General features: G+C 39.7%; 1 protein-coding gene across 10 annotated transcripts in view; it reads left to right on the top strand.

The window, feature by feature from the left end:
- The first annotated feature begins 15371 nt into the window (after positions 1 to 15371).
- Positions 15372 to 27111, top strand: part of PDSS2 (decaprenyl diphosphate synthase subunit 2) — a 302828-nt gene continuing 291088 nt past the window's right edge. For all 10 annotated transcript variants that reach the window (XR_007518904.1, XM_049898045.1, XM_049898407.1 and 7 more), the window contains exon 1: positions 15372 to 15913. Coding sequence is in view for 9 of the 10 variants with exons in the window: in XM_049898045.1 (XP_049754002.1) it covers positions 15618 to 15913 (296 nt within the window). In the remaining variant the exon portion in view is untranslated. The remainder of the gene's footprint in view (positions 15914 to 27111) is intronic.

Below are 27111 nucleotides of genomic sequence, written 5' to 3'. Positions count from 1 at the left end.
TATTTGAAAAATACTGATACCTGATCCTCAATCTCAGAGATGATGATTCAGTCGGTTTTGGTGACTTTGGTCTTCACTAGAAATGTTTAAAAAGCAAAGGAGAATTAGCTGGATTTGTAGTGATAGAGACATTCTTTACTTTGTGCTTCCTGGTCTTCTCATCACAGATAAAATACAACACAAATAACTTCTAAATCTGAGTGCGATGGTGGTGTGAGATGAGAATAGAGAATAAAAACATAGCTCCCTCATTCCTTATCCATACAACCAACCAACAAACATTTATATGGTGCCTACACTGGACCAGCCACCACTCTTCTGTCAGTTTGTCATACTTTCACGGCCTTCTCGTTGCTGTGATGATGGAAACTATGCCACTGATATTTCAAATACCAGCAGGGTCACCCATGGTAGACATGTTTCACCAGAGCTTCCAGACCAAGACAGACAAGGAAGAAGGACCTGGTGGTCTACCTCTAAAAAAATTGGCCAGTGAAAATTTTATGAATAGCGGCAGAGTATTGTTTGACATAGTGCTAGAAGATGAGCCCCTCAGGTTGGAAGGCACTCAAAATACGACTGGGGAAGAGCTATCTCCTCAAAGCAGAGCTGACCTTAATGACATGGATGGTGTCAAGCTTTCAGGACCTTCATTTGCTGATGTGGCACGACTCACAATGAGAAGAAACAGCTTCAAATATCCATTAATAATCAGAACATGGGATATACAAAGTATGAATTTTAGAAAATTGGAAATCGTCAAAAATGAAATGGAACACGTGAAGATCGATATCTTAGGCATTATTGAGCTGAAATGGACTGGTATTAGTCATTTTGAATCAGACAATCTCAGTCTACTATGCTGGGAATGACAGCTTGAAGGGGAACAGCATTGCATTCGTCTTCAAAAAGAACATTTCAAGATCTATCTATCATCTAGATATGTCAGGAATAGGATAATATCCATACGCCCAAAAGAAAGACCCATTAATATGACTATTACTCGAATTTACACAGCAACCACTAAGGTCAAACCTGAAAAAATTGAAGATTGTTACCAACTTCTGCAGTTTGAAATTGATCAAACATCCAATCAAGATGCATTGATAATTACTGGTGACTAGAATGTAAATTTTTTTTTTTTTTAGAATGTAAAAGTTAGAAATGAAGAAAGATCAGTAGTTGGAAAATATGGCCTTGGTGATAGAAATGACCCTGGAGATTGCATGACAGAATTTTTCGAGACCAACAACTTCTTCATTGCAAATACACTTTTTTAAAAAAATAATTTTTATTGTGCTTTAAGTGAAAGTTTACAAATCAAGTCAGTCTCTCACATATAAACTTATATACACCTTACTACATACTTCCATTTACTCTCCCACTAACGAGTCAACCCGCTCCCTCCTTCCAGTCTTTCCTTTCATGACCATTTTGCCAGTTTCTAACCCTCTCTACCCTCCCATCTCCCCTGCAGACAGGAGATGCCAACACAGTCTCAAGTGTCCACCTGATATAAGTAGCTCACTCCTCATCAGCATCTCTTTCCAACCCATTGTCCAGTCCAATCCATGTCTGATGAGTTGTCTTCGGGAATGGTTCCTGTCCTGGGCCAACAGAAGGTTTGGGGACCATGACCGCCGGGATTCCTCTAGTCACAGTCAGACCATTAAGTCTGGTCTTTTTATGAGAATTTGGGGTCTGCATCCCACCATTCTCCTTCTCCCTCAGGGGTTCCCTGTTTTGCTCCCTGTCAGGGCAGTCATCGGTTGTGGCCAGGCACCATCTAGTTCTTCTGGCCTCAGGATGATGTAAGTCTCTAGTTCATGTGGCCCTTTCTGTCTCTTGGGCTCATAATTATCTTGTGACCTTGGTGTTCTTCATTCTTCTTTGATCCAGGTGGGTTGAGACCAATTGATGCATCTCAGGTGGCCGCTTGTTAGCATTTAAGACCCCAGACACCACACTTCAAAGTGGGATGCAGAATGTTTTCTTAATTGAGTTTATGTTGCCAATTGACTTAGATGTCCCCTGAAGCCATAGTTCCCAAACTCCCACCCTTGCTCCGCTGACCTTCAAAATATTCAGTTTATTCAGGAAACTTCTTTGTTTTGGTCCAGTCCAGTTGAGCTGACCTTCCCTGTATTGAGTGTTGTCCTTCCCTTCACCTAAAGTAGTTCTTATCTACTATCTAATCAGTAAACAACCCTCTCCCACCCTCCCTCGCTCCCCCCTCTCATAACCACAAAAGAATGTGTTCTTCGCTGTTTGAAGTATTTCTCAAGATCTTATAATAGTGGTCTTATACAATATTTGTCCTTTTGCATCTGACTAATTTCACTCAGCATAATGCCTTCCAGGTTCCTCCATGTTATGAAGTATTTCACAGATTTCATCACTGTTCTTTATTGATGCATAGTATTCCATTGTGTGAATATACCATAATTTATTTAACCATTCATCCATTGATGGACACCTTGGTTGCTTCCAGCTTTTTGCTATTGTAAACAGAGCTGCAGTAAACATGGGTGTGCATATATCTGTTCATGTAAAGGCTCTTATTTCTCTAGGATATATTCTGAGGAGTGGAATTTCTGGGTTGTATGGTAGTTCTATTTCTAACTTTTTAAGGAAACACCAGATAGATTTCCAAAGTGGTTGTACCATTTTACATTCCCACCAGCAGTGTATAAGAGTTCCAATCTCTCCGCAGCCTCTCCAACATTTATTATTTTGTGTTTTTTGGATTAATGCCAGCCTTGTTGGAGTGAGATGGAATCTCATCATAGTTTTAATTTGCACTTCTCTTATGGCTAATGATTGAGAGCAACAAATACACTTTTTTAACAACATAAACGGTGACTGAACACATGGACCTTGCCAGATGAAATACACAGGAATCAAATCGACTACATTTGTGGGAAGAGATGATGGAGAGGCTGAATATCATCAGTCAGACAAGGCCAGAGGCCAAATTTGGACCAGACTATCAATTACTAATATGCGAGTTCAAGTTGAAACTGAAGAAAATTAAAACAAGTCCACAAGAGTCAAAGTATGACCTTGAACATGTCCCACCTGAATTCAGACACCATCTCAACAATAAATTTGACATATTGAACACTAATAACTCAAGACCAGATGAGTTGTGGGGTCATACCAAAGACATCACCCTACACGAAGAAAGCAAAAGATTGTTAAAAAGATAGGAAAGAATGAAAAGACCAAAATGGTTGTCACAAGAGACGGTGAAACTTCTTCTTAAATGTCGAGTAGCTGAAGCAGATAGAAGAAATAATGAAGTAAAAGAGCTGAACAGAGATTTCAAAGGGTGGCTTGAGAAGACAAAGTATTATAATGAAATGTACAAAGACCTGGAGTTAGAAAACCAAAACGAAGAACACGCTCAGTATTTCTCAAGATGAAAGAACTGAAGAAAAAATTCAAGTCTCAAGTTGCAATATTGAAGGATTCTATAAGCAAAATATTGAATGACTCAGGAAGCATGAAAAGAAGATGGAAGGAATACACAGAGTCATTGTACCAAAAAGAATTGGTCATCATGCAACCATTTCAGGAGGCAGCATATAATCGAGAATCGATGATATTGAAGGAAGAAGTCCAAGCTGCAGTGAAGGCACTGGTGAAAAACAGGCTTCAGGAATTGACAGAATACCAACTGAGATGTTCCAACAAACAAGTGCAACGCTGGAAGTGATCACTCATCTATACCAAGAAATTTGGAAGGCAGCTACCTGGCCAACTGATTGTAAGAGATTCATATTTGTGGCCGTTCCAAAGGAGATGATCCAACCATATGTGGAAACAATCAAACAGTATCATTATATCACAGTCAAGTAAAATTTTGCTGAAGATAATTCAAAAAATGGTTGCAGGAGTACATCAACAGGGAACCACTAGAAATTCAAGCTGGATTCAGAAGAGAATGTGGAATGAGGGATATCATTGCTGATGTCAGATGGATCTTGGCTGAAAGCAGAGAGTACTAGAAAGATGTTTACCTGTGTTTTACTGATTATGCAAAGGCATTCAACTCTGTGGATCATAACAAATTATTGATAACATTGTAAAGAATGGGAACTCCAGAACACTTAATTGTGCTCATGTAGAACCTGCTCATAGACCAAGGGGCAGTCATTCAAACAGAACAAGGGGATACTTCATGGCTTAAAGTCAGGAAAGGTGTAGGTTAGGGTTGTATCATTTCATCATACTTATTCAATCTGTATGCTAAGCAAATAATCTGAGAAGCTGAACTATATGAAAAAGAATGGAACATCTGAATTGGAGAAAGACTCTTTAACAACCTGCAAGCAATGTGCAAATGACACAGCCTTGCTTGCTGAAAGTAAAGAGGACTTGAAGCACTTACTGATGAAAATCAAAGACTACAGCCTTCAGTGTGGATTGCACCTCAACATAAAGACAACGATAATCCTCACAACTGGACCAAAAAGCAATATCATGATAAACTGAGAAAACAGTGAAGTTGTCTAAGATTTCATTTTACTTGGATTCACAACCAATGCCCATGGAAGCTGCAGTGAAGACATCAAATGATGCATTGAATTGGGCAAATATGCTGCAAAAGACCTCTTTTAAGTGTTCAAAATTGAAGTGTCACTTTGAGGACTAAGGTGTGCCTGACCCAAGCCATGGTATTTTCGACTGCTTCACATGCATGTGAAAGCTGGCTGATGAATAAGGAAGGCTGAAGAAGAATTGATGCCTTTGGATTATGGTGTTGACGGAGAATATTGAATATACCATGGACTGCCCTAAAAACAAACAAATCTGTCTTGGAAGAAGTACAGCCAGGATGCCCCTGTCTTAGTTATCTGGTGCTGCTATAACAGAAATACCACAAGTGTATGGGTTTAATAAACAGAAGTTTATTCTCTCGAAGATTAGGAGGCTAGAAGTCCAAATTCAGGGTGCCAGCTCCAGGGGAAGGCTTTCTCTGTCAGCCCTGGGGGAAAGTCCTTGTCATCAATCTTTCCCTGGTCTAGGAGCTTCTCAGTACAGAGAGCCCGGGTCCAAAGACATGCTATTCTCCTGGCTCTTGTTTGTTAGTGGTATGAGGGCCCTATGTCTCTCTGCTTGCTTCTGTCTTTTATATCTCAAAACAGATTGGATTAAGACACAATCTAATCTTATAGATTGAATCCTGCCTCATTAACATAACTGCCTCTAATCCCACCTCATTGACATCATGGAGGTAAGATTTACAAGACATAGGAAAATCACATCAGATGACAAAATGATGAACAATCACAAAATACTGGGAATCATGTCCTAGCCAAGTTGATACACATTTTTGGGGGACATAATTCAATGCAGAACACCTACTTTGGACATGTTATCAGGAGGGATCAGTCCCTGGAGAAGGATATCATGCTTGGTAAAGTAGCAAGACCCTCAACAAGGTAGATTGACACAGTGGTTGCAACAATGGACTCAAGCATAGCAACAATTGTGAGAATGGTGCAGGACCAGGCAGTGTTTTGTTCTGTTGTACATAGGGTTGCTGTGAGTCAGAACTGACTCAGTGGCACCTAACACCACCACCACCACCACCCTGGACCAGACAATGTATTGAGTGTGGGGATACGGCAGCAAACAAAACAGTTAAAGAAGGATGATAGGGCCCTTTCTGAAATTTTCCTTGTAGGTCTCAAATTTCAACCTATGCTAATGTCAAGATCAATCAGGAGAAGGGAGAGAGAGAGAGAAACCATAAGGACCAGACCGGTCTATAGTTAATTTGCTCATGGAATAAAAACATTTTGACTCTTAAGGGGACCTAGAAGGTCATCTACTTTTGTTTTACGGATGAGTGATTTTCAAGTCAAAGGGGTTAAACGACTAGTCCATGATCATATAGCTATTCAGGAGGAGCGATAGAACTTAGTTGGGTGGTCATTTTATAATACTGTCTGTGTTCAAGAAAAAACCTCAGCTAATTTTTCTTTCCTTTTCCTTTTTTTGGCTTTTTCATTCCATGTTCCTAAAAGAAAATAGTCCTCTGTAAAGAGCCTTTGTTAAAAAAAAAAAAAAAAAGAACCAAGTTCTTCCCCTATTGAGCTAAACCTAGTGTGAAATTAACTAGCAGCACCGCTAGTCAATTCTACACTGCTGCCCTGTAGGGAGAGAAACTAGAAAAAAAGGAGTGTACGTCTTGGTCCATTTCCTTCCTAACTGCAGTTTTTCTGAGGTCAGACAGTTAGAACATTAGAAGTAAATGGCAAGAAAGGACAATCGTGAGCATGAGGAGTGAGCAGCTGAGAAAGCAAGACCTAAAAATTAAATGCAAAAGAGAAGCTACATTGAAGAATTATGGTGACATATCCCTTCCACATCGTCTCTGAGGGCCCATCTGTAATACATAAAGTACATTCATCAAGCTTCCTAGTGATGAGGGAAATGCAGTTCTAGAGTATAATGAGGCTCCCCTTACACTCACTTGTTGGAAATTTCAAGATGTCTGACAACATCCAGTGTTGAGAGGGTATGATCAACAGAGTCTTTTGTAAATGGCTGGTGGAAGTGTAACTTGGTACAGCCACTTTTGAAAGCTGTTTGGCAATTGTATATTTGTATATCTAAACCCTGGTGGCGTAGTGGTTAAGTGCTACCACTACTAACCGAAGGGTTGGGAGTTCGAATCTGCCAGGGGCTCCTTGGAAACTCTATGGGGCAGTTCTACTCTGTCCTATAGGGTCGCTATGAGTCGGAATCAACTTGATGGCACTGGGTTTGGTTTGTTTTTTTTGACTACCCAGTAATTTTAATACTAGATATAAACTCTTGCCCATGCACACCTGGGAGCTTTTGTAAACCTGTTAATGGTAACATTGTTATTACCTACAGGCAACCCACATGTCCTGTTATGGATTGATTGTATGCCCCCAAAATATGTGTTGCAGTCCTGACTCCTGAACCTGTAGATGTAATCCATTTTGGATACAGGATTTTCATTATGTTAATGAGGCTATACAAGTGTACAGTGTGTCCTAAACCTAATCACTCTGAGTGATATAAAGAGCAGCATAGACTTGGAGACAAGCAAGCACAAGCGGGCAAGGAACACAGGGGCTATGAAAGCTGACACAATGATCTTCTCCCAGAGATGACAGGCAGACAGAGCCTTCCCCTGCAGCCAGCGCCTTCCCCTGCAGCCAGCGCCTTCCCCTGCAGCCAGCACCCTGAATTTGTACTTTAACTTCCTAAACAGTAAGAAAATACATTTCTGTTCTTTAAATCCACCCATTTGTGGTATTTCTGTTACAGTAGCAGTAAGAAACTAAGATATGAAGAATAAATAAATAGTGATATTCCCACAGTAGTCAAAACAAATGAACTACTACTGTACACATTGATATGGGTGAATCTCAGCAAAACGAAGCTGAGTTTTAAAAAAAAAAGATCACAGGAAAATTACATCTAGTATGGAACACTTTTTAAGTTAAAAAGAAACTAAATAATACACATCTTAACAATACATATATGATTAAACTATATTTTTGAAAAATCATGGCAATGTTAAATACAAGATTCAGGACAGAATTACCCTTGGATGGAGAAAGCAAGGAGAATGGAATGGAGAAAGGCCACATAGGCAGAATTAAGATACTGTCAATGTTCTTGTGTTGAGTGGTGGGTTCAGAGGTATATATTATACTATAAGAACATTAATAGATAGCTGTATTAGCTATTTATTGCAGTGTAACAAATTACCCTATGATGTAGCAATCTAAAACAATAGGCATCATTTATTTCACAGTTTCTGAGGGTTGGGAAATTATGTGGGTCTTAGCTGGTAGTTCTGGCTCAGGGTATCTCATGAGGTTTCGGTCAAGATGTCAGCCAGGGCTGCAGTCTCTGAAGGAGTTGGAGGATCCGCTTTCAAGATGGCTCACTCCCATGGCTGTTGGCACAAGACAGCTCCTTGCCACATAGGCTTCTCCTTGGGGCTGCTCATGATGTGGCTTCCCACAGAGTGTGATCCACAAGAGACGTGGGAGAAAGAGCGTGCAAAAGTGAGCATGTGCAAGAGTGTGCCCAAGGTGGAAGCTGCAGTGTCTTTTATAAAGCTAATATTAGAAGTGGCACACCATCACTTCTGCTGAATGCTACTGACTGCACAGATCAACCCTGGGAGTATGTGGAAGAAAATTACACAAGATGTGACTACCAGAAGGTAGGAATCACTGAGGACCACCTTGGAGATTACTTATCACAATAGCAAAACAAACAAAAATGCATAAATTAATGATGAAGGTGTGTCAAGAATCAATTTTGTGTACCTGACACTGAAAATAAATGAATACATAAATGAAGTGCACTCAGTTCTGAGGGCACCAGGACACAAGGGAAGAGGCAGATCAGTGTGAACTTTAATTACAGCTCTACTACTTTCCAGCTTTATGGCTTTGGCAAGTCATTTGACTTCTCTGCATTTGTAAACTAGGGATGAGGATTTTTATTTGCATCTTTAAAAAATATTATGAAAATATTCAACTATACACAAAACAAAATAGTGTGGTGGATATTATACACCCATCACCTGGAATTAACAACTTTCTAGATTTTAGCATGCTTATTTTGTCTTTTTTTCTCCCTCCTAAAGTGTGTTAAAGCAAATTCCTGACTTGTGTCATTTCACCCCTTTAGTGTGCATCGCTAAAAAATATGGACATTGTCTTATAGAATCACACATAACAAAATTAATAATAATTCTTTGGCATTATGTAATATATCAGGTTAAGCATTCAGCTGCTAACCAAAAGGTCGGCAGCTCTAACCCACCAGCTGCCTTTTGGGAAACCCTATGAGGCACTCCTACTCTGTCCTATAGGCTCGCTATGAGTCAGAATCAACTCGATGGCAACGGTGGTAATGTATCAAAACTGTATGCAAATTTTGTTGAGTGTCTCAAAAACGACTTTTTATAGTTTGTTAGAATCAGGATCCAAACAAGGTCCAAACATTAAACCTGGTTATGTCTCATAAGAGCTTCCAATTTAGAGGCGTCCCTTTACCCATTTCGCTTTCCCACTTTGTCGTGTTGAAGAAACCCAATTAGTTGCTTTGTAGAACATCCTACACACTGGATTTGTCTATTTGCTTCCTTGTTATACCATTTTACTTGTTCTACTATCTCTTGTGATTCCAGAAAACTGGAAGTTAGTCCTAAAAGCTTGATGAGATTATTTTACAGGTGGTAGTGTGTACTCAGGGGTGGATTAACCAGTAAGCACACACACACTGATTTAATCTTTGATGTTGTGAAAAACAGGTGAAATTGTGCATTACAGATTAGTAAGTAAGCACAACTAAGCCTCTGTATACCTTGCTTATTGAGCAATCCGTCCTTGTTTACTGCACCAGGTCAGAAGCCACATATGTGTGGACTCCCCATTCCTGGTAACGCTGAGATTGATTAGTGGTTTCAGGTGGTGTCAGCCTGAGTCCTCCATTGGAAGTTCCTCATCAGCCTTTGCTCTATTGATGGCTGTTACCTGAATCAATTATCTCAAACATTACAGATGCTCATTTTCTAATTCTATCCTTTCTTCTTTTATTAGACGGAGGTGTTTTATAAAGAACTTTCATCAACACGTGTTATTTGGTTATCCCATTAGAAGCTAAACGTTTCACATCCTCTTAGCTCATCTTTGACTCCCACCATTGCTGCAGCAACCTGCTTCCTGCAGATGGAACAGGACAGCACCTCCCCTCATATGCATTGCCCTACTTTCTGCCCGAGTTCCTCTGACTCCACAGGGTGGGATATCTGCCTATCACTCACACATGACAACTTAGAAGTGTAAGGGAGTTAAGGACCCATCGGACCAATGGAAGCTGGTAAATAATGCCCCCTTTTGAGTCCTTCAAGTAGATACTTATGAATTACATTCTACATGTACTTCATTATTGAGACTCAAAGAGACTCAGCAGGCTCAAGGCCCCACTGCCCACAGTGATGACTAACTCAAGAACACACCCTTAAATTGACTTTCCCTGTTTTACTCTCCCACTGCTGTTTCCTGAAATCACGGCCCAAATAAACTATCTAAAAGCAAGCCCTTGTCTCAGGTCCAGCTTTCAAGAGGTAACCTGGTCTAAAACCAAAAGCCAAACCTAATTCTGACTCATAGTGACCCTACAAGACAGAGTAGAACTGCCCCATAAGGTTTCCAAGGCTGTAAATCTTCACAGAAGCAGACTGCCACATCTTTCTCCCTCGGAATAGCTGGTGGGTTTGAACTGCCAAACTTTTGGTTAGAGCTAAGCACTTAACCACTGTGCCACCAGGGCTCCTTTGCTAAGACACCACTAAATATAATGCATACAGGAAAGGCAGGATAAATGCTCACTTTTGTTATTATATTGAAAATATTCAGATTACTGCCCTAATTACATCCAATAGTGAACTCATGGGATTAAACACACATAATCAATGAATTCCAATATAGTTATTACTCTTTTTTGGTGCTCAGGCTGACTCCTTTTTAGCCAGTAGGAGCTCCTTTATGCTGGTCTCTTTGTCCCTTTGACCTGCCCCATTAGACCTGAGACTTTAATAGTTTCCTTGATTCTGACACAAGGTGTCCCAGGCCCATCCTGCACATTTCTTGCCCCAGACCCGAAAACTGCCATTTCTCCAAAGAGCTTTGTTCCTTTTAACAGGGACCGATGTCTTGAAATCACAATATGAGCGCTAAAGGTGCTCATTGGTACAAGATTGCCGTTACTACCACGCCCTTTTGGCAGACAAAATAAAAAAAAAGAAACATATCTTTTAAAAGAAAAAATCGTATGTTCATACTATTTCCCATTCAGCTTTAGTATTACATGGATTTTTACCTACTCTGAAGATCATTTTAGAAGATCATTGTTCCTAACAGCTCCTGACACAGTGGCTCCAACAACGGGCTCAAGCATGACAACAATTGTGAGGATGGTGCAGGACCAGGCAGTGTTTCATTCTGTTGTACTATGGTGGCTATGAGTCAGAACCAACTCAGTGGCACCTAACAACAACAACAACGCTAACATTATTATTCATTTGCTTCTCCTAAAATACAGTTCGAAAGTACTAATATCTATATGTCTACTAGCAATAAGACCACTGACTTAAGTTTGAAATTTCCTGACATTATGTATGTACAGTGAATACACTATTATCTAAAGTCATTTAATTCTTTACTTTGGTTATGTTACCAACTTAAGACTATTTGCTTCAGTTTTTTTCAATTTTTAGGAATCTTTTGGATTTAAAATTAACTGGATATATAAAATGTACACCATTCCAAAGTAAAAACTATATAGCCAAGGTATGTTCAGAGTAATTTAGCTTCTATGCCTGTTTCCTCCCGTCCCATATAAGTAACCATTTTTAAAGATTAATTTTTGGTTAATCCTTCAAATGATTCTTTTGGAAAATATATACAAAGACATATTTGTGGTTCCCCCTATAGCTATGATTAAAGAGCATACTATACTGTTCTGCACCTCATTTTTTAAAAATGTAATATATGTCCTGGCAATCATTCCACATCTGTGTAAAGAGATGGCCTTCATTCTTTTTTCACAGTTGCATGGTGTCTTTCACTGCAGTTTTACCTGTTTTTTTCCATCAGTCCCCCTACTTGTGGTCATTTAGATGGTTTCCAATCCTTTGCTGTTGCAATTAATACTGCAGTAAATAACCTTGTATATAAGACATTTTGTATTTTAGGGTGGATTCCTAGAATTGGAATTTCTCGGTCAAAGAAATTATATATACATACATGTACTTTTGCTGGGAATTATCAGTTTCCCTTCCAGAGGTGCTGTGTGCCATTTTCCATTCTTACCAGGGATACGTGCCCTGACTCTTTCCCTATGACCTGCCAAGAGAGTAGGTGGTCAAACTTTTGGATTTTTGCTAGTCCAGTTACTTACCTCCTTTTATCATTCTGCTCCAAGATATACCACCTTCGTTCATCTGTGTTTGGAAGCACAAACAATAGGTGATTGTGTTGACAGTGATAGAAACAGGGTGACTGCAGTGTCCCTATCTATTTCCACTCACCTAATCATGGAAATGCCAAAGCCCAAAGCACCCACCTTCGTTGTTAAGACTGTGTATTTCCAAAGGCTGACTCACGTTTCTAGCCAAAGAAAAGGACATCAAATGTGACCTCACTTCTCTCCAAGGTCAGCAGAATGCCTAGAGGCCAGTCAGTAAATTCCACTGATACTTTACCAGCCTCGGCATACTGTAAAACGTGGAGGAGGAATCGTGACCATTGTTTGGTCACCTTGCTGTCTTCAGAACAACCCCAATGCCAATGGGAAGTCCCTGTGTATGGTTAGGGGTTTCCACAGATTGTGTTTTGACCACTCTCTTCCCTGACAGGCTGCTCATACCCAGGACCTCTTGTTTTGCTGTTTTGTAGGAGTCAATGCTATGGATAGAGAGAATACAGAACTCATTTTCTTTCAGCAGCACCCATTTACCTGTATTCAAGTGGATGATTTTGCACCCAGGGGATATTTGACAATGTCTGGAGACACGTTTAGGTTTCCTGAATGGCACTAATGATTAAGCTCTTGACTACTAATCTAAAGGTTGGCGGTTCGAGTTCACCCAGAAGCACCTGGTAAGAAAGTCCTGGTGACCTACTTTTGAAAGATCACAGCCATTGAAAATCCCATGGCGCGCAGTTCTACTCTGACACATGCGGTGTCGCCATGAGCTGGGATTGACTTGAAGGCACTTATTTTGTTTTTTTCATTTTGGAGGCGTAATTGGTCGTCACAACTGGGAGAGGACTGCTACTGGCATCTAGTTGGTAGAGGCCAGTGTGGTACTGCTAAACATCCTACAATGTACAGAACGGCCCCCACAACAGAGAACTATCTGGTCCAAAATGTCAACAGTGTTGAGGATGAGAAACCCTGCTGTATTCCTTATGCACACATCCACAGACATCCTCCGAACGACTATTATCAGTGGCAGTGAAGGCAGAATCTCAGGTGCTCCCTGCTCCTGCTCCTCAAAGTGTCACTAGTAATTCAGAAATCTCTGTAGTCATAAAAACTCTAAGGAATTATACATTTATCTGGAGGATTAAAGAACAAATACCACCTTAATCTTCTAAAAACTGATTATCATTAGGTATAATGCAACCTTTTAACTGTAAGTATAAAGGAAAGTGCTGATTATTTAAAGTAAATGGGACCAAAAGTCCCATGAATAATCAAAAACTTGGTTAATAGAGTATGACCAGAGAATAATGCACTTGGCTTCTGTGGAGAAATTAAAGTACATGCTGTGAATTGGTATTAAGGAAATTGCATGAAATGTTAGTCTCTTACGGCACTGAGTCTGAAGAAACAGCCTCAGGTGCACAATATATCACATTCAGTCTTTATCACTCCTTTTTTTTCATGACTTCTTTCACCTTGGATAACCCAGAAGCTCAGGCCTTGGAACCTTTTGGAAGGGTAAATTATCTCGCTATCCACACTTAGTTTCATCTAGTAACAGAACTGATTTTTATTGCCAGGGGTTTATCTCTTTCACAGGAATTATTTTCAAACCTCAGCTTGCCTTACTTATTTTGTGGGTTTAGACTGTGTTTAACAATTTCATGCATAATTCACTTTATACAAAATGTACTCCGGAAAAGTTATACCTAAGTTGAATTTTTGTAAATAAAATAGAATTTTTAGATCACAAGGGAAACTTGCTGCCTAAGGGGAGTCTGAGGCTAAAACTTTTTTAGAGAAAGTACCTTTTTGCAAAGTGTGTTACTCCTTAATTCACCCTAAGTCTCAACCTTCATATGTTGCCCAAGAGTCTAGGCCAGTATTATGCACAATGTTAATTTTTAAAATATCAACTATGAATTTGGAAGTTTGAAAGTTGACGAGAGTTTTCAAGCTATTGTTTAAGAGTGTGAAAACTTTATTATTACATGGGTTTGTTGACACTTGTTTTGGGTAATGAGAAACCGGGCCAGGTGTTAGACATATCTGAAAAAAGAATGGGTAGCATTGCTGAACTGATAACCACAGCTTCCTCTCCACGCCTTCCCCAAAACATGGACTCGATTTTGACTCAGTGACCCTATAAACAAAACAAAAAGACCCAAACCCGCTGCCGTTCATTTCCGACTCCTAGCGACCCTATAGGACAGAGTAGAACTGCCTCATAGGGTTTCCAAGGAGCTCCCAGTGGATTCGAACTACCGACCTTTTCGATAGCAGCCATAGCTCTTAACCGCTAATCAACGGCTTCACCTAAGCAGTAAGGTGTAAAGAGTGGAAAAGAGAGACTGTGTAATGCTGTGGTTAAGAACATGGGTTCAGGAATCAGATTGCCTGGGTTCACATCCCCGCCTAATGTGGCTTTAGGTAATTCACACAACTTCACTGTGCCTCAACTTCCTCATATGAAACATGAAGAATATTAACATTAGCTACTCTGTGGGGCTGTTTTGAGGATTAAATGAGGTTAATATATGAGCTAATATGTGGGAAACACTCGGGTCAGTTTCAAATCTTGGATGGTGTTCGGAGCTCTCAGGCAAGGCGTTAAAAGGAAAACGAGAGACAGCAGGGCTCCGGCACGTTTCAGTCCATCTTCTCCACACCCTTGTGAAGGAGGCACGGCTGGTTCTGCCTAAACTGTAAACAGAAAAAACCGAGGCTCAGCGAGGGGGCCGGTGATGCAGGCGAGGGTCCGAGGCCGTTTCTTGGGAAGAGGAAGCGTATTCGCCGCGACACGCCGCCTTCCGTCAGGTTGGGAGCCGAGGGCACCAAGGCAAGAAGCCTCAGTCCCCTGCCGGACTTTATGTTCCACCGTGGCCCACATAAGGACTGGCCCCTGAGATTAAGGGGTTGGCGGCGGACAGCCACGAGAAGCTTCCCAGAGGAGCTAGGGCCGTGGCCAAACGCCTTTCCTTCCGGATAGACACCGACCGTCGTTCACGACACAAATATTTATGCGCGCCCACTGTCTACTGGGCGTCGAGAATGCTCTGATACATCACACTCGGTCCAGATTTCAGGCGGAGAGGCACCAACGGACAACGCACTCTATCCCCGCCAGGGTCGCTATGAGTTGGAACCCACTCGAGGGCACTGGGTTTGGTTTTTTTTTTTTTTTTATCCCCGCCAGTGATCCTCCCGGGCACTGTCGAAAGGCTGGGAGGGGCGGAGACGTTCGCCCCGCCCCTCGCTTTCCGGGTTCTTTTAAAGCTCCGCCCCTTCAGGGGCGTTCCCGCCTGCGCCGTAAAGTAGGGACCACTCTTTGCCCCTTAACAGCCCGCCTCTATCATTACGGCAAGCCGCATTCCAAGCTTCCAATATGGCGTCCCCCATGTAAACAGTGCCCGTGGTTCCTACCCCAGGTGGCCGGGGGCAGTACTGAGTTGGGGCTGCTGCTGTCTATCTAGTCCGGGCTGGAGAAAGCAGCAGTTAAAGTTCGTTTCAGGTCACAGCTACAGGAGTCGCCGCTTCCTTCTCGTTCCTCTTCTGCCCCTGGTTCCCGGCGCAACGGCCGGACACCCCCGGTCCCTGATCCTCCCAGACTTCAAATCATGAGCCTCCGGCAGCTGCTGTTGGGCTTTCCCCGCTCTCTTGGGGCCTCGAGTTCCACTCGTCGCCTGTGGTGGTCCCCATCTCTCGACACCATCTCCTCGGTGGACTCCTGGCGTGGCCAGCCCTCCAGGTCCCGGGCCCATTGGAACCAGGTAGTGTCAGAGGCGGAGAAGATCGTGGGCTACCCCACGTCCTTTATGAGCCTCCGCTGTCTGTTGAGTGACGAACTCAGCAACATTGCTATGCAGGTGCGGAAGCTGGTGGGGACTCAGCACCCTCTGCTTACCACAGCCAGGTGAGCTACTCCCTTTCGTGCCAACACATTCGCACTCAGTCGTGTCATTTTTCCTCCCCAGCACACCCGTCCAGCTTCTTCTAGACTGGCGACCGGTTTACCTCTTTTTATTCCCCACTTCTCTCAGCCCTCTATCTTCAGTGTTGTCTCTTCTAGCCCACCTTAACATCCATCCCCCACTTCCTCAGCAGAGTGGATAGTTTATCTTCTGAGAAACACTTGCATGTTTCTCGTGATTTTGCTTCTTAACTGTTGATAAAAATGCCTGAGTGATCTGTGGAGAAATCGAGCAAGGATATGGGCTTATTGAGTCACTTTCTAGGGATGGGGAAACCCTGGTGGTGTACTGGTTAAGTGCTACGGCTACTAACCCAAAGGCTGGCAGTTCGAGTCCAGTTCCTTGGAAACCCTATGAGACAGTTCTACCCTGTCCTGTAGGGTCGCTATGAGTCGGAATCGACTCGACGGCAATGGATTTGGTTTTTTTTTTTTTTAGTCTAGAATGGTCTTTTAAAAGTGGGATGGATTTAATTTCGGTTCTGCACTCTTCAAGAGTTCTTCTTCAGAAAGAGTGAGGTGGGACATAGGCTGAGGGTAGAGAGTTCTTTGAAGTAGGACTTTAACCAATTAATGGTCATTTTCCTCTTAAGATCTTTACCACTTATACTGGACTACTGCTGATTTTTAGAGGTCACAGCTTTTGCTTACACTTAAACAAAAACAACTTTTTATTTGATCATAATTTCAAACATAGAGAACAGTTCCAAGAATTACAAATAGTACAAATACAACACACTTTTGCACCCATTACTCAGATTCACCTATTACGTGCACACAGATTATACACACACACAAGTACTACTCACGTATGTATGTATGCATATATATGTATTTTTTTTCTCAGAATCATTTGATGGTAGACTGTATACATCAGTACTTCGGTGCACATTTCTATCACGTAACTACAGCATAGTTATCAACTTAGGCACATTTAATATTTATACAATGCTTTTACTTAATCTACCATTCAATTCCAATTTTGTTAAGGGACCTAGTAATGTCCTTTATGGTGTTTTTCCCCCTCTAGTACAGAATACAGCCTAGGATCAGGTATTACATTTAGTTATCATGTCCCTTTAGTCTCTTTCAATCAGAAGCATTTCCACAATTCTTCTTTGCTTTTATGACTAGAGTAGTGGTTCTCAGTTGGGGCCAATTTTTGCTCCCAGCGGACCTTTAGCAATGTCTGGAGACGTATTTGGTTGTCACACTGGGGGTGTGCTACTGGCATCTAGTGGGTACAGACCAGGGTGCTGTTAAACATCCTACAATGCTTGGACAGCTCCCCATGACAAAGAATTTATCTGGCCCAAAATGTCAGTAGTGGTAAGACTGAGAAACTGTTGACTAAAATGATCTTTTTTGGTTGCTTGTTTTCTTTTGTTTTTAATTAAACTTTAATTTTGAGATAATGGTAGATTCACATGCAGTTATAAGAAATAATACAGGGAGATCTGATATACCATTTGCCCAGTTTCCCCCAATGGTAATGTTTTGTGAAAATATAGTACAATATCACAATGAGATACTGACACTGACAGAGTCAATGTACAGAAAATTTCCATCACCACAAGAATCCTTCATGTTTCCCTTTTATAGCCATGGTACTTGGTACTTCCACCCACCCCCATCCCCTTGTTTTATTTTTTTTAAATAACACACCTGGATTTTTTTTTTTTTCCTTTCTACAAAAGTTACCAAATAGCAATAATAAAGTTATTTTACTTCTTGGCATTGTTCCCAGTTATTAGAAATGTCACCTCATGATTGGGCCAAAATTTGTCCTGTAGCAACTGGAATGTTAGTTCTGCAGATGGTCTAACAGATAGACACTGAAAACATTTTATATGTGTGTGTGTGTGTGTATATATATATTGCTTTAAAGCTAAATAATAAAACTGAAGAGTCTACCACCCAACTTAAGAACTATAACTTTACCAATTCTTTTGAAGCTATCTGTGTTTTCCTTAGTCCATCTCCCTGACCCCCACTATACTGCATTTTTTTGTTTTAATTTTCTCTTTTTCAATTACATGTGTGTTTTCCTAAACAACGATAACCTGTTGTATTTGGTCTTTTGTGACTAGTAATTTTTTTTTTTTAGATATGGAATGTGGATTCTTCGGATTTTTTTTTTTTGTGTGTGTGAAAATAATACCCACCAAAACATTCAGCAATACAATATCCATATTTACAATGACATTGATTACATTTTTCGTGTTATGCAACCATTATCACTATCCTTTTCCAAAATGACTAGTTTTTAGACATGGACACCAAAAGCTCAGTCCATAGAAGAAATAAAAATTGAACTTCATCAAAATTAAAAAAACTTTTGCCTTGCAAAAGTCCCTGTTCCCAGGATGAAAAGATGAGCCACAGACTGGGAGAAAATATTTGCAAATCACATATCCAAAGAAGGACATATATCTAGAATATGTAAAAGAACTCTGTAAATTCAATGGCCAGAAAACAAACAATACAGTTAGAAAATAGGCAAGAAGAAAAGGCTATAGGGACAGCAAGTAAGCGTATGAAAAGATGTTCAACATTATTAGTCAACAGGGAATACAAATTAAAACTATGATGAGATACCACTACATACTTACTGTTGTATTGTTTTAGTTGACCTCAAGTTGGCCGATGACTCATGGCGACCACGTGCACAACTGAAGTAAACTTTGCCTGGTCCTGTACCATCCCCATGATTGGTTGTAGATCAGACTATTGTGATCCATAGGGTTTTTGTTGGCTGATTTCTAGAAGTAACTCACCAAGCCTTTCTTCCTAGTCTGTCTTAGTATGTGTAGTAGGTATGTACGGAAGCTCTACTGAAGTCTGTTCAGCATCATAGCAGCACTCAAACCTCCACCGACAGCTGTGTGGTGGCTGTGCGTGAGGTGCATTTGTCAGAATTTGAAGCTGGGGCTCCGCCTTGAAAAGAGAGAAATTTACAATATCAAGTGCTGGTGAGGATAATAGAGCAACTAGATTTCTAATATATTGCTGATGGGAATGGAAAATGGTACAGTCCCTCTGGAAAATGGTTTGGCAGTTCTGTCTTAGGTAAACATACACTTACACCATACAACCCAGAAATCACACTCTGGATCACTTATTCCAGAGAAATGAAGACTTCAGTCCACGTCAAAACCTATACACAAATGTTCATAGCAACCTTGTTTATAATAGCAAAAAACTGTAAATACCCCAAATGTTCTTTAATGGGTGAACAGTTGAACAAACTATGTATCCACATGATGAAATTCTACTCAACAATAAAAAGAAATGAACTAGTGATACATGTAACAACTTTGATGAATCTCAAGGTAACTACGCTAAATGAAAAAACTCAATCTCAAAAGTTTATATTCTGTATAATTCCATTTATATAACAGTCTCAAAATGATAAAACCGTAGAGATGGAGGACAGATTGATGGTTCTAGGATCAGAAACAGGGCCAGGGGGTAGGGAAGGGTGCAGACAAAAAATGGTATATTGTGGTGATGGAACAGTTATGTGTCTTAATTGTGATGGTGGTTTAATGAATCTATACGTGGGATAAAGTTGCATAGAACTATGCACACGTATACACATGAATACAGGTTAAAAAGTGCTGAAAACTGTATAAGATCTGTAGTTTAGTTAACACTAATGTACCAGTATCAGTTTCCTGGTTTTGATATTGTACTACAGCTATATAAAATGCCACCATCGTAGAAGCTGGTTGAAGAGTACATGGGACTCTTTATGCTATTTTTGCAACTTTCTGTGAGTCTGTAATTATTATTTTTAAATGTGTAAAAAAAAAAAAACCTTCCTAATTTCACTTTAAAAAAGAGAGAGAGAGCAGCAGGCCTGGGAGACAGGAGACCTGTGTGTTCCAGTGTCAGTTGTTAGTAGGTAACTTAACTGTGGGACCCCAGGCAAGTTATTTCATCTCTCTGAGCTTTAGTTTCATAAACAATGAAGGTAAGGAGTAAAAACTAGATGATTTCTACAGGTGTTGCTAATTCTGCCAATAGTTTAAAAATTAGTGTTGTAACTGAATGTGGCAGGTCATGGAGCCATTTTCGATTCTTAAGCAGGGAGCAACCAGAGTGAATGCAATATGGTAATACAGGTCTGTAGTCCTTTTCCCACAATTTAAAAAGCCTAAAAGCTCAGTAAATGGAATGTGTTTTTCAAACTCATAAATTTGACCTGACTGATGTGAGACTATTTATAGCCTTTCTTTATCCCACTTAATGTTAATATTCATGTGTTTTGCTGTGAAATATCAATGAGTTTGATTATAGAGTGCTGCCTCAGATCCTGCTGGAGTGTTAGGTAAAATGCATCTTTTTTAAAACCAGAAAAATTTTGAATTCTGGAAGGCATTTTGCTTCAAGGGCTTTGGCTGAGGGATTGTGTACCTGTCTAAGCCGGATGGTGGTATGTAGGATGGGGTAGAAGCTGAATTATGTCATGCAGGTTGGTAGTGTGGGAAAGGCTGGAGTAAGCCACTGTGCACCAACCCCCACTTCTTCCCAGTGCAGCTTGTATCCTATGTTTTCATTATTGCCTCTCTGATTAAATGTAATTATTCACTTGTGCATAATATATGTATTTTTATTTTAATCATTAAATGTTTCTGTATAAATCGTTTTTTTTTAACTTAAACACTTTTAGCTTTTGTTAATTCACTTCATATACTATCTAATCAAGAACTTAAATGTTTTTAGTAATCATATAAAAACCAAAACCAAACCCATTGCCATCACATTGATTCTGACTCATAGTGACCCTATGGAGGATGCTTAATTGTTTCAAAGGTAATGGCTAATATTTTATATAGCCAATATGTAGATATATAGAATTGGTTAATTTTTTGTTGATGCTGTTTAAACACAGCTGATTTCTTTGAGCAATACAGCATGTTTATTTTCATTGATTACTCTTATCTTGACAGATTTGGCTCTGGAGATTAAATTTTTTATTTAAATACCCTGTCTTTTTTGCCTTTGCCTTCAAAACGCCTCTGATCTGTATTTCAGATTGAGATAGATGGGATTAATTTAGTATGCAGTTATTGAAAAAAAATTATGACGTTTAGTCTCTTCTCTTAGAGGGTATTGATTCCTTGGTAGAGACTTTTTGTTCCCAGCTGAACTCACTGCAGTTATTTGGCTAACTAAAAAACTATTAAGACTTTTCTGCATAGTAAAATCTTCTAGAGATCTTTGAATTTATTATTTGAAATTTAATTTTAGTCTCTTCCATGTTTATGAAAGACCCTTTCAAGACTCAGTTCTGTAATTACTGACTAAAAACTTATGTTACTTATGAAGAACTTTTTCTTGGATAACTAGAGAAAATTATAAATTTTAATTCATTACACAAATATTTGAGGTACTGTGGGCATGGGGTGGGTAAACAAGAATTGCTGTAAGATGGAGTTGCTGCCCTCCAGGAATTAATGAGAGACAGTATAGTGAGCATGAGCTCTAATACTAGACTATTTGGGTTCATATCCTGGCTCTACTACTACCAAGGCATGTGGTTCCAGGAAATTTATTTAATTTCTCTCTGCCTTAGTTTCCTCACCTATAAACTGAGGGTAACAATAGTACCTATATCAGTAGAATTTTATTTCTGAGGATTAAATGAATTTACATAGGTAAAATGGTTAGGACAGTACCTGGCAGATAGCAAGTAAGTATTTAAATCTTAGCAATTTTCATTATTATTAGAAATTTAGTTTAGTGGGGGAGACATGCAAATATTCAGAGTACCCTGAGATAAATGCTACAGTATGTATGAACAATGTGCTGTAGAGACAGAGAGGGAGAAGATCTCTAGAGAAAATAAGACTTTAAGAGATGAGGTAACATATGAACTGGGTGATGTTGGATGCGAGGGAGATGGTTAAAGCATGAAAGTAAGTTGATACAAAAATAATTGCTTAGCAAAAAAAAAAAATTTTTTTTTTTTAAAGTCTAGGGAAATCATTAGCAGTTTGGTGTGGGTTGGATATGGGTTAGGATGAAGCAAGAAGGATAAGTTGGATTTGTATGTCTGCTTCTGTCATGATGGAATAACTGGCATTAGACTTGCCCGCCCTCTGTAAACAATTAGAAAACTGTAACAACTATATTCAGACATTGGACTACGGGCAGCACAGGACTGTGATCCCTGAAAGAGAGGAAACAGATGAGGAGAGATCTATGGTCACTCTGGCTTCTGCCAGGAGGTATTTTCCAAATAGTGGCACAGAGAGGAGGAACTCAAGCAGAGGATGGTGTTAATTGCTGAGTTGAGGAGACAGGTTAGAGTTTGGGGAGGATGAGGCAGCTGGAAATTGTGGGGCAGAATACAAAAGAGGAGAGAATATGTGGAGAAAGAGTTCCAGAAATCTGCTAAGGGACCCACTTGAGTCTCTTGTTGAATACGAAGCAGCACATGGATAGGGTGAAAGTCCCTGAAGCTAGGCAAAGAACTTTGGGGGAGCTATAAGCTGTACAATTCTCAGAGTTCTCACAGGGCTAGGAACATTTGAGTCCTGGCTGGACAGACCTTGTTGAACAGCTGGGCACTCAGTAGATACCCCAGAAGTGTTATGTATTAGCAATAGTGCTAAATTAGCTCTGCAATACAGCGTACTCTAGAACCTCCCTAACGAAGCTTAAAAACAAGCCTCAAAAGCACCAGTCTGGTCCCAAAATAATAAGTATGCCAGCCAAAGCATACTTCAAAACTCTTTAAAGGATGACTATAAAGTCTAGACACTAACAAAGTAATCCCATGTGTAGCATCCAATTCACAATTACATGTGGAGAAGCAAGGAAATGTGACCCATAACCAGGAGAAAAATCTGTCAATAAAACAGATGGAGAAAAGACAGAGATGATGGTATTAGCAGATAAACCCAGAAGAATTTATTATAAATATGCTCAAGTATTTAAAGGAAAACATGAATAATGAAAAAATGATAGAAGCGATGAAAAACGTAATTTCTATAGCTAAAAAATTCAACATATAAAAAGAAAAATGGACTGACTTGCAGCAGATTAGACACTGTGTGTGTTAGTCATCTAGTGCTACTATAACAGAAATACCACAAGTGGATGGCTTTAACAAAGAGAAGTTTATTTTCTCACAGTAAAGTAGGCTAAAAGTCCAAATTTAGGGTGTCAGCTCCAGGGAAAGGCTTTCTCTCTCTGTCGACCTTTTCATCAGTCTCCCCCCAGACTAGGACCTTCTCCACGCAGGGATCCCGGGTCCAAAGGATGTGCTCCGCTTCCAGCACTGCTTTCTTGGTGGTATGAGGTCCCCCTGTCTCTCTGTTCACTTCTCCTTTATATCTCAAGAGATTGCTTCAGGACACAATCCTGTCTTGTATATTGAGTCCTGCCTCACTAACACAACTGCCACCCATCCTCCCTCATTAACATCATAGAGGCAGGATTTACAACAAATAGGAAAATCGGACAGTACCCGGAATCATGGCCCAGCCAAGTTGATACACACATTTTTGGGGGGACATAATTCGGTCCATGACACTGTGGAAGAAAAGATAAGTGAACTTGAAAATAAAACAAGGGGTACTGTCCTCAGCCTGATAGAGAGCATTCATAAAAAATTACACCTAATATATATATTTTTTTAATTTATTGTGGTGAAAATACTCATTACAAAACATGTGCCATTTCAACAGCTAAGATTATTCTTAACAGTGAAAGACGTGATGCTTTCCCCCCCAGGATAGGAAATAAGAGAAGGATGTTTGCTGTCACCACGTATGTTAAAAATTTTACTAGAAGTTCTAGCCAGTCGAGAAAAAGAAATTGAAAACATATCAGGTTAGACAAGCAAGACTGTCATTATTCCCAAATAACATTATCACATGCATAGAAAATCCTTAGGAGTTTACCCAAAAAAGCTATTAGAACTAATAAGTATATTTACCAAGGTTGAGGGATATAATGTTGAAATATACAAATCAAATGTATTTCTGTATGCTATCAATGAACAACTGGAAAATGGATTTATAAAAACAATGCCATTTATAAACGTATCAAGAAGCATGAAATGCTGAGGGATAAGTTTAACAAAGTATGTACAAGACCTGTATAATGTTCATGGATTGGTAGAGTCATTAGTGTTACAATGTCAGTTCTTCCCAAATTCATCTGTATAGATTATGCATAACCCCAGTCAAAATTCCTGCAGACATTTTCATCAAAATGGACAAACTGATTCTAAAATTCTAGATCTAGAATAACTGAAGATCTAGGATAGCCAAAACAATTTTGAAGAAATAAGTGTTGAAGGGCTTCCATTATTTGATTTCAAGACTTCCTAGAAAGCTACAGTAAGAAGATGGTATGGAATTGATGTAAAAATAGACATAATAGACATATATGTCAATGTAATTGAATAGCAGTTCAGAATTGGACCCACATGTTTGTGGTCAGTTTTCAACAAAGGCAGCAAGGTTATTTGATGGAAAAGGAGTGACTTTTCAGTAAATGGTGCTGGGGGGCAAAAAAAGAGCCTTACCTCTTATACCATAAACGAAAGTTACCTCGAAATGGATCATGAAAACTAAAATTACAAAAATTCTGAAAACGTAGGAAAAAGTTTTTATGACCCTGAGGTAAGTGAAGATTTCTTAGGATATGAAAAATAAACTTGTAAAAGAAAAAATTAGTAAACTAGAGTTCAGCAAAATTTAAAGCTCAGCTCTTTTAAAGATGCTGTTTAGAAAATAAAAAGGCAAGCCATAGGTTGGGAGAAAATATTCACAACACACATGTCTGGCAGAGGGCTTGTATCCAGGGCATATAAAGAAGTTTTACAACTCAATAATAAGATAGCCAATTAAAAAATTTGAAAATATTCAAACATTTCCCAAAGGAAGATACCCGAATGACAGTAAGCAAAAACATGCTCAACATCTTTAATCAGCAGGAAATGCAAATTAAAACCACAGTGAGATGCTACTACATACCTATGAGAACGGCTAAAATTAGACTGTCTATAATAAATAACCAGCCGTGGTGGTGCAGTGGTTAAGCGTTTGGCTGCTAACCAAAAGGTTGGGAGTCCAAATCCACCAGCTGCCCCTTTGATGGTAACCCTGTAGTTCATAGTAGAACTGTCCCATAGGGTTTCCAAGGGCAGCTTGTGGGTTCGAACTGTTGACCTTTTGGTTAGCAGCTGACCTCTTAACCACTCTGCCCCCAGGGCTCCCTCATGGAAAGGGGGGATAATAAGTAAGTGTCGGTAAGGATTTGGGGGCAACTAGAACAGTCATACATTGCTGAAGGGAATGTAAGATGGCACAGTCACTTTGGAGAACTGTTTGGCCATTTTTAAAAAAGTTAAGCATGTACTTATACCATATGGCCCAGCAATCCCACTCCTAGATATTTACCAAAGGAAATGAAAACATTCAAATATTTTAACATGATTTTTCACAGTAGCCAAAAACTGCAGACAATCCAGATGTCTGTCTAAGGTGAATGAATAAAAATATTGCTGTATATCTATGCAATGGAATACCCTTCAGCAATAAAAATGAATGGATTAATGACACATTCAGTAACATGGATGGATCTCAAGAACATTATCTTGAGTGAAAGAAGCCAGACATCGAAGAGTGTATACATAGGATTTCACTTATATGAAAAATCTAGAATAGGTAAAAAACATAGTGACTGAAAGCAAATTAGTGGTTGCATAGGAACTGGTGTTGGGTGGGCGGGAGTATTAACTGCAAAAGGAAATTTTTAGGGTACTGGAAATGCATTATATCTTTATTGCGGTGGTAGTTACACAGATTTACACATTTGACAAGACTCATTGAACTGTGCACTTAAAATGGGTACATTTTATTGTAAGTAAATTATACTTCAATAAAGTTGATTTTAAATGAAACAAAGGAAAGGTTGTGGCCAGATTTTGAGGAACTATTTTGTATGTCATGTTAAGAACATCTAGTTTTATCATGAGGCCAGTGGAGTCTATAAAAGTTAAGTAGTAGAGAGACTTGTTAAGTAGTAGATCAGACTTGCCTTTTTGAAACCTGATTTTGGCTTTTGTGGAGGTTATAGACTGCAGCTAAGTAAGACTAGAGGGCGAAAGACCTGGCAGGAAGACTGCTGTAATCTGTTCATTTCTTCTTTCAGCAGCTAATGAAGTGTGCCCGCTTAGGGCCAGGTACTGTGCTTGCTGCTGGGAATACAAAGAACATGACACTGAACTTCATCTCCCTGCCCTCACCAGGGTGTATGTTAAGTAAAGGAAGATAGACGTGTAAAACAAAATGTTAGCATAAAAGTATTTCCAAGTAAAGTGGAGACACAAGAATGTCATGGTCTTGGGTGGGCAAGTAATTTGAATCAAGATGGTCACAATGAGATTACTTGAGTATTGAGAGACGAGTAGATGTTCTCGAGGATAGAAGGATGATGAGGGTGGAGTCTGAATTTAGACAGTGGTGGTAGAGATGGAGTATAAAGAATGGATTCAAGGTACATTCATGAAGTGAAGTTGGCAGGACTTGGTAATTGTAAGGGTGAGAAAGCAGAAAATTTTAAGCAAGCTGAATAATTGAGTATGTTGAGAGACCATGTATTCATTTCCTAGGGCTGACATAACTAAGTAACACAGATTGGGTGGTTTATAAGAAGTCCCACATTGTTTTGGATTACCCATCTCCAGACTTCTTTTATATGGGAAAGAAATACACTTTTTGTTTAAACTATTATTTTGGGTTTTATGTTATAGTCAGTAATATCTAATTCTAACTAATACACACACCAAGTAAGGAATGTGTGTTATTTCTGCAAGTGACCATGACCTCAGATGGCTGGGGTCCTTTGCCTGATAGGTTAATTCATATCTTCATCCTGAAAAGTTGAGCCATTAGTGGCCCAGCCTATGCAAAATGGTAGTAGTCTTTTATTATACTTTATTGAGGAGATAGTCTAGAATTTTTTTTTTCCCATACTCATTCTACCTCCCACTGTGTACCGGTATCCATATGCCCCCTCAATGCCGATGTATCATTCTGCTTAAGCTCCATTTTTGCCTGTTCACCTAGTAGCATCATGAGCCAGGTAGCAATCTCAGCTTTCAGTTCAGAGGAACC

The sequence above is a fragment of the Elephas maximus genome, chromosome 1, assembly GCF_024166365.1.
Source record: "Elephas maximus indicus isolate mEleMax1 chromosome 1, mEleMax1 primary haplotype, whole genome shotgun sequence".
Lineage (NCBI taxonomy): Eukaryota > Metazoa > Chordata > Mammalia > Proboscidea > Elephantidae > Elephas > Elephas maximus.
This window is presented reverse-complemented; position numbering and strand designations above follow the sequence as displayed.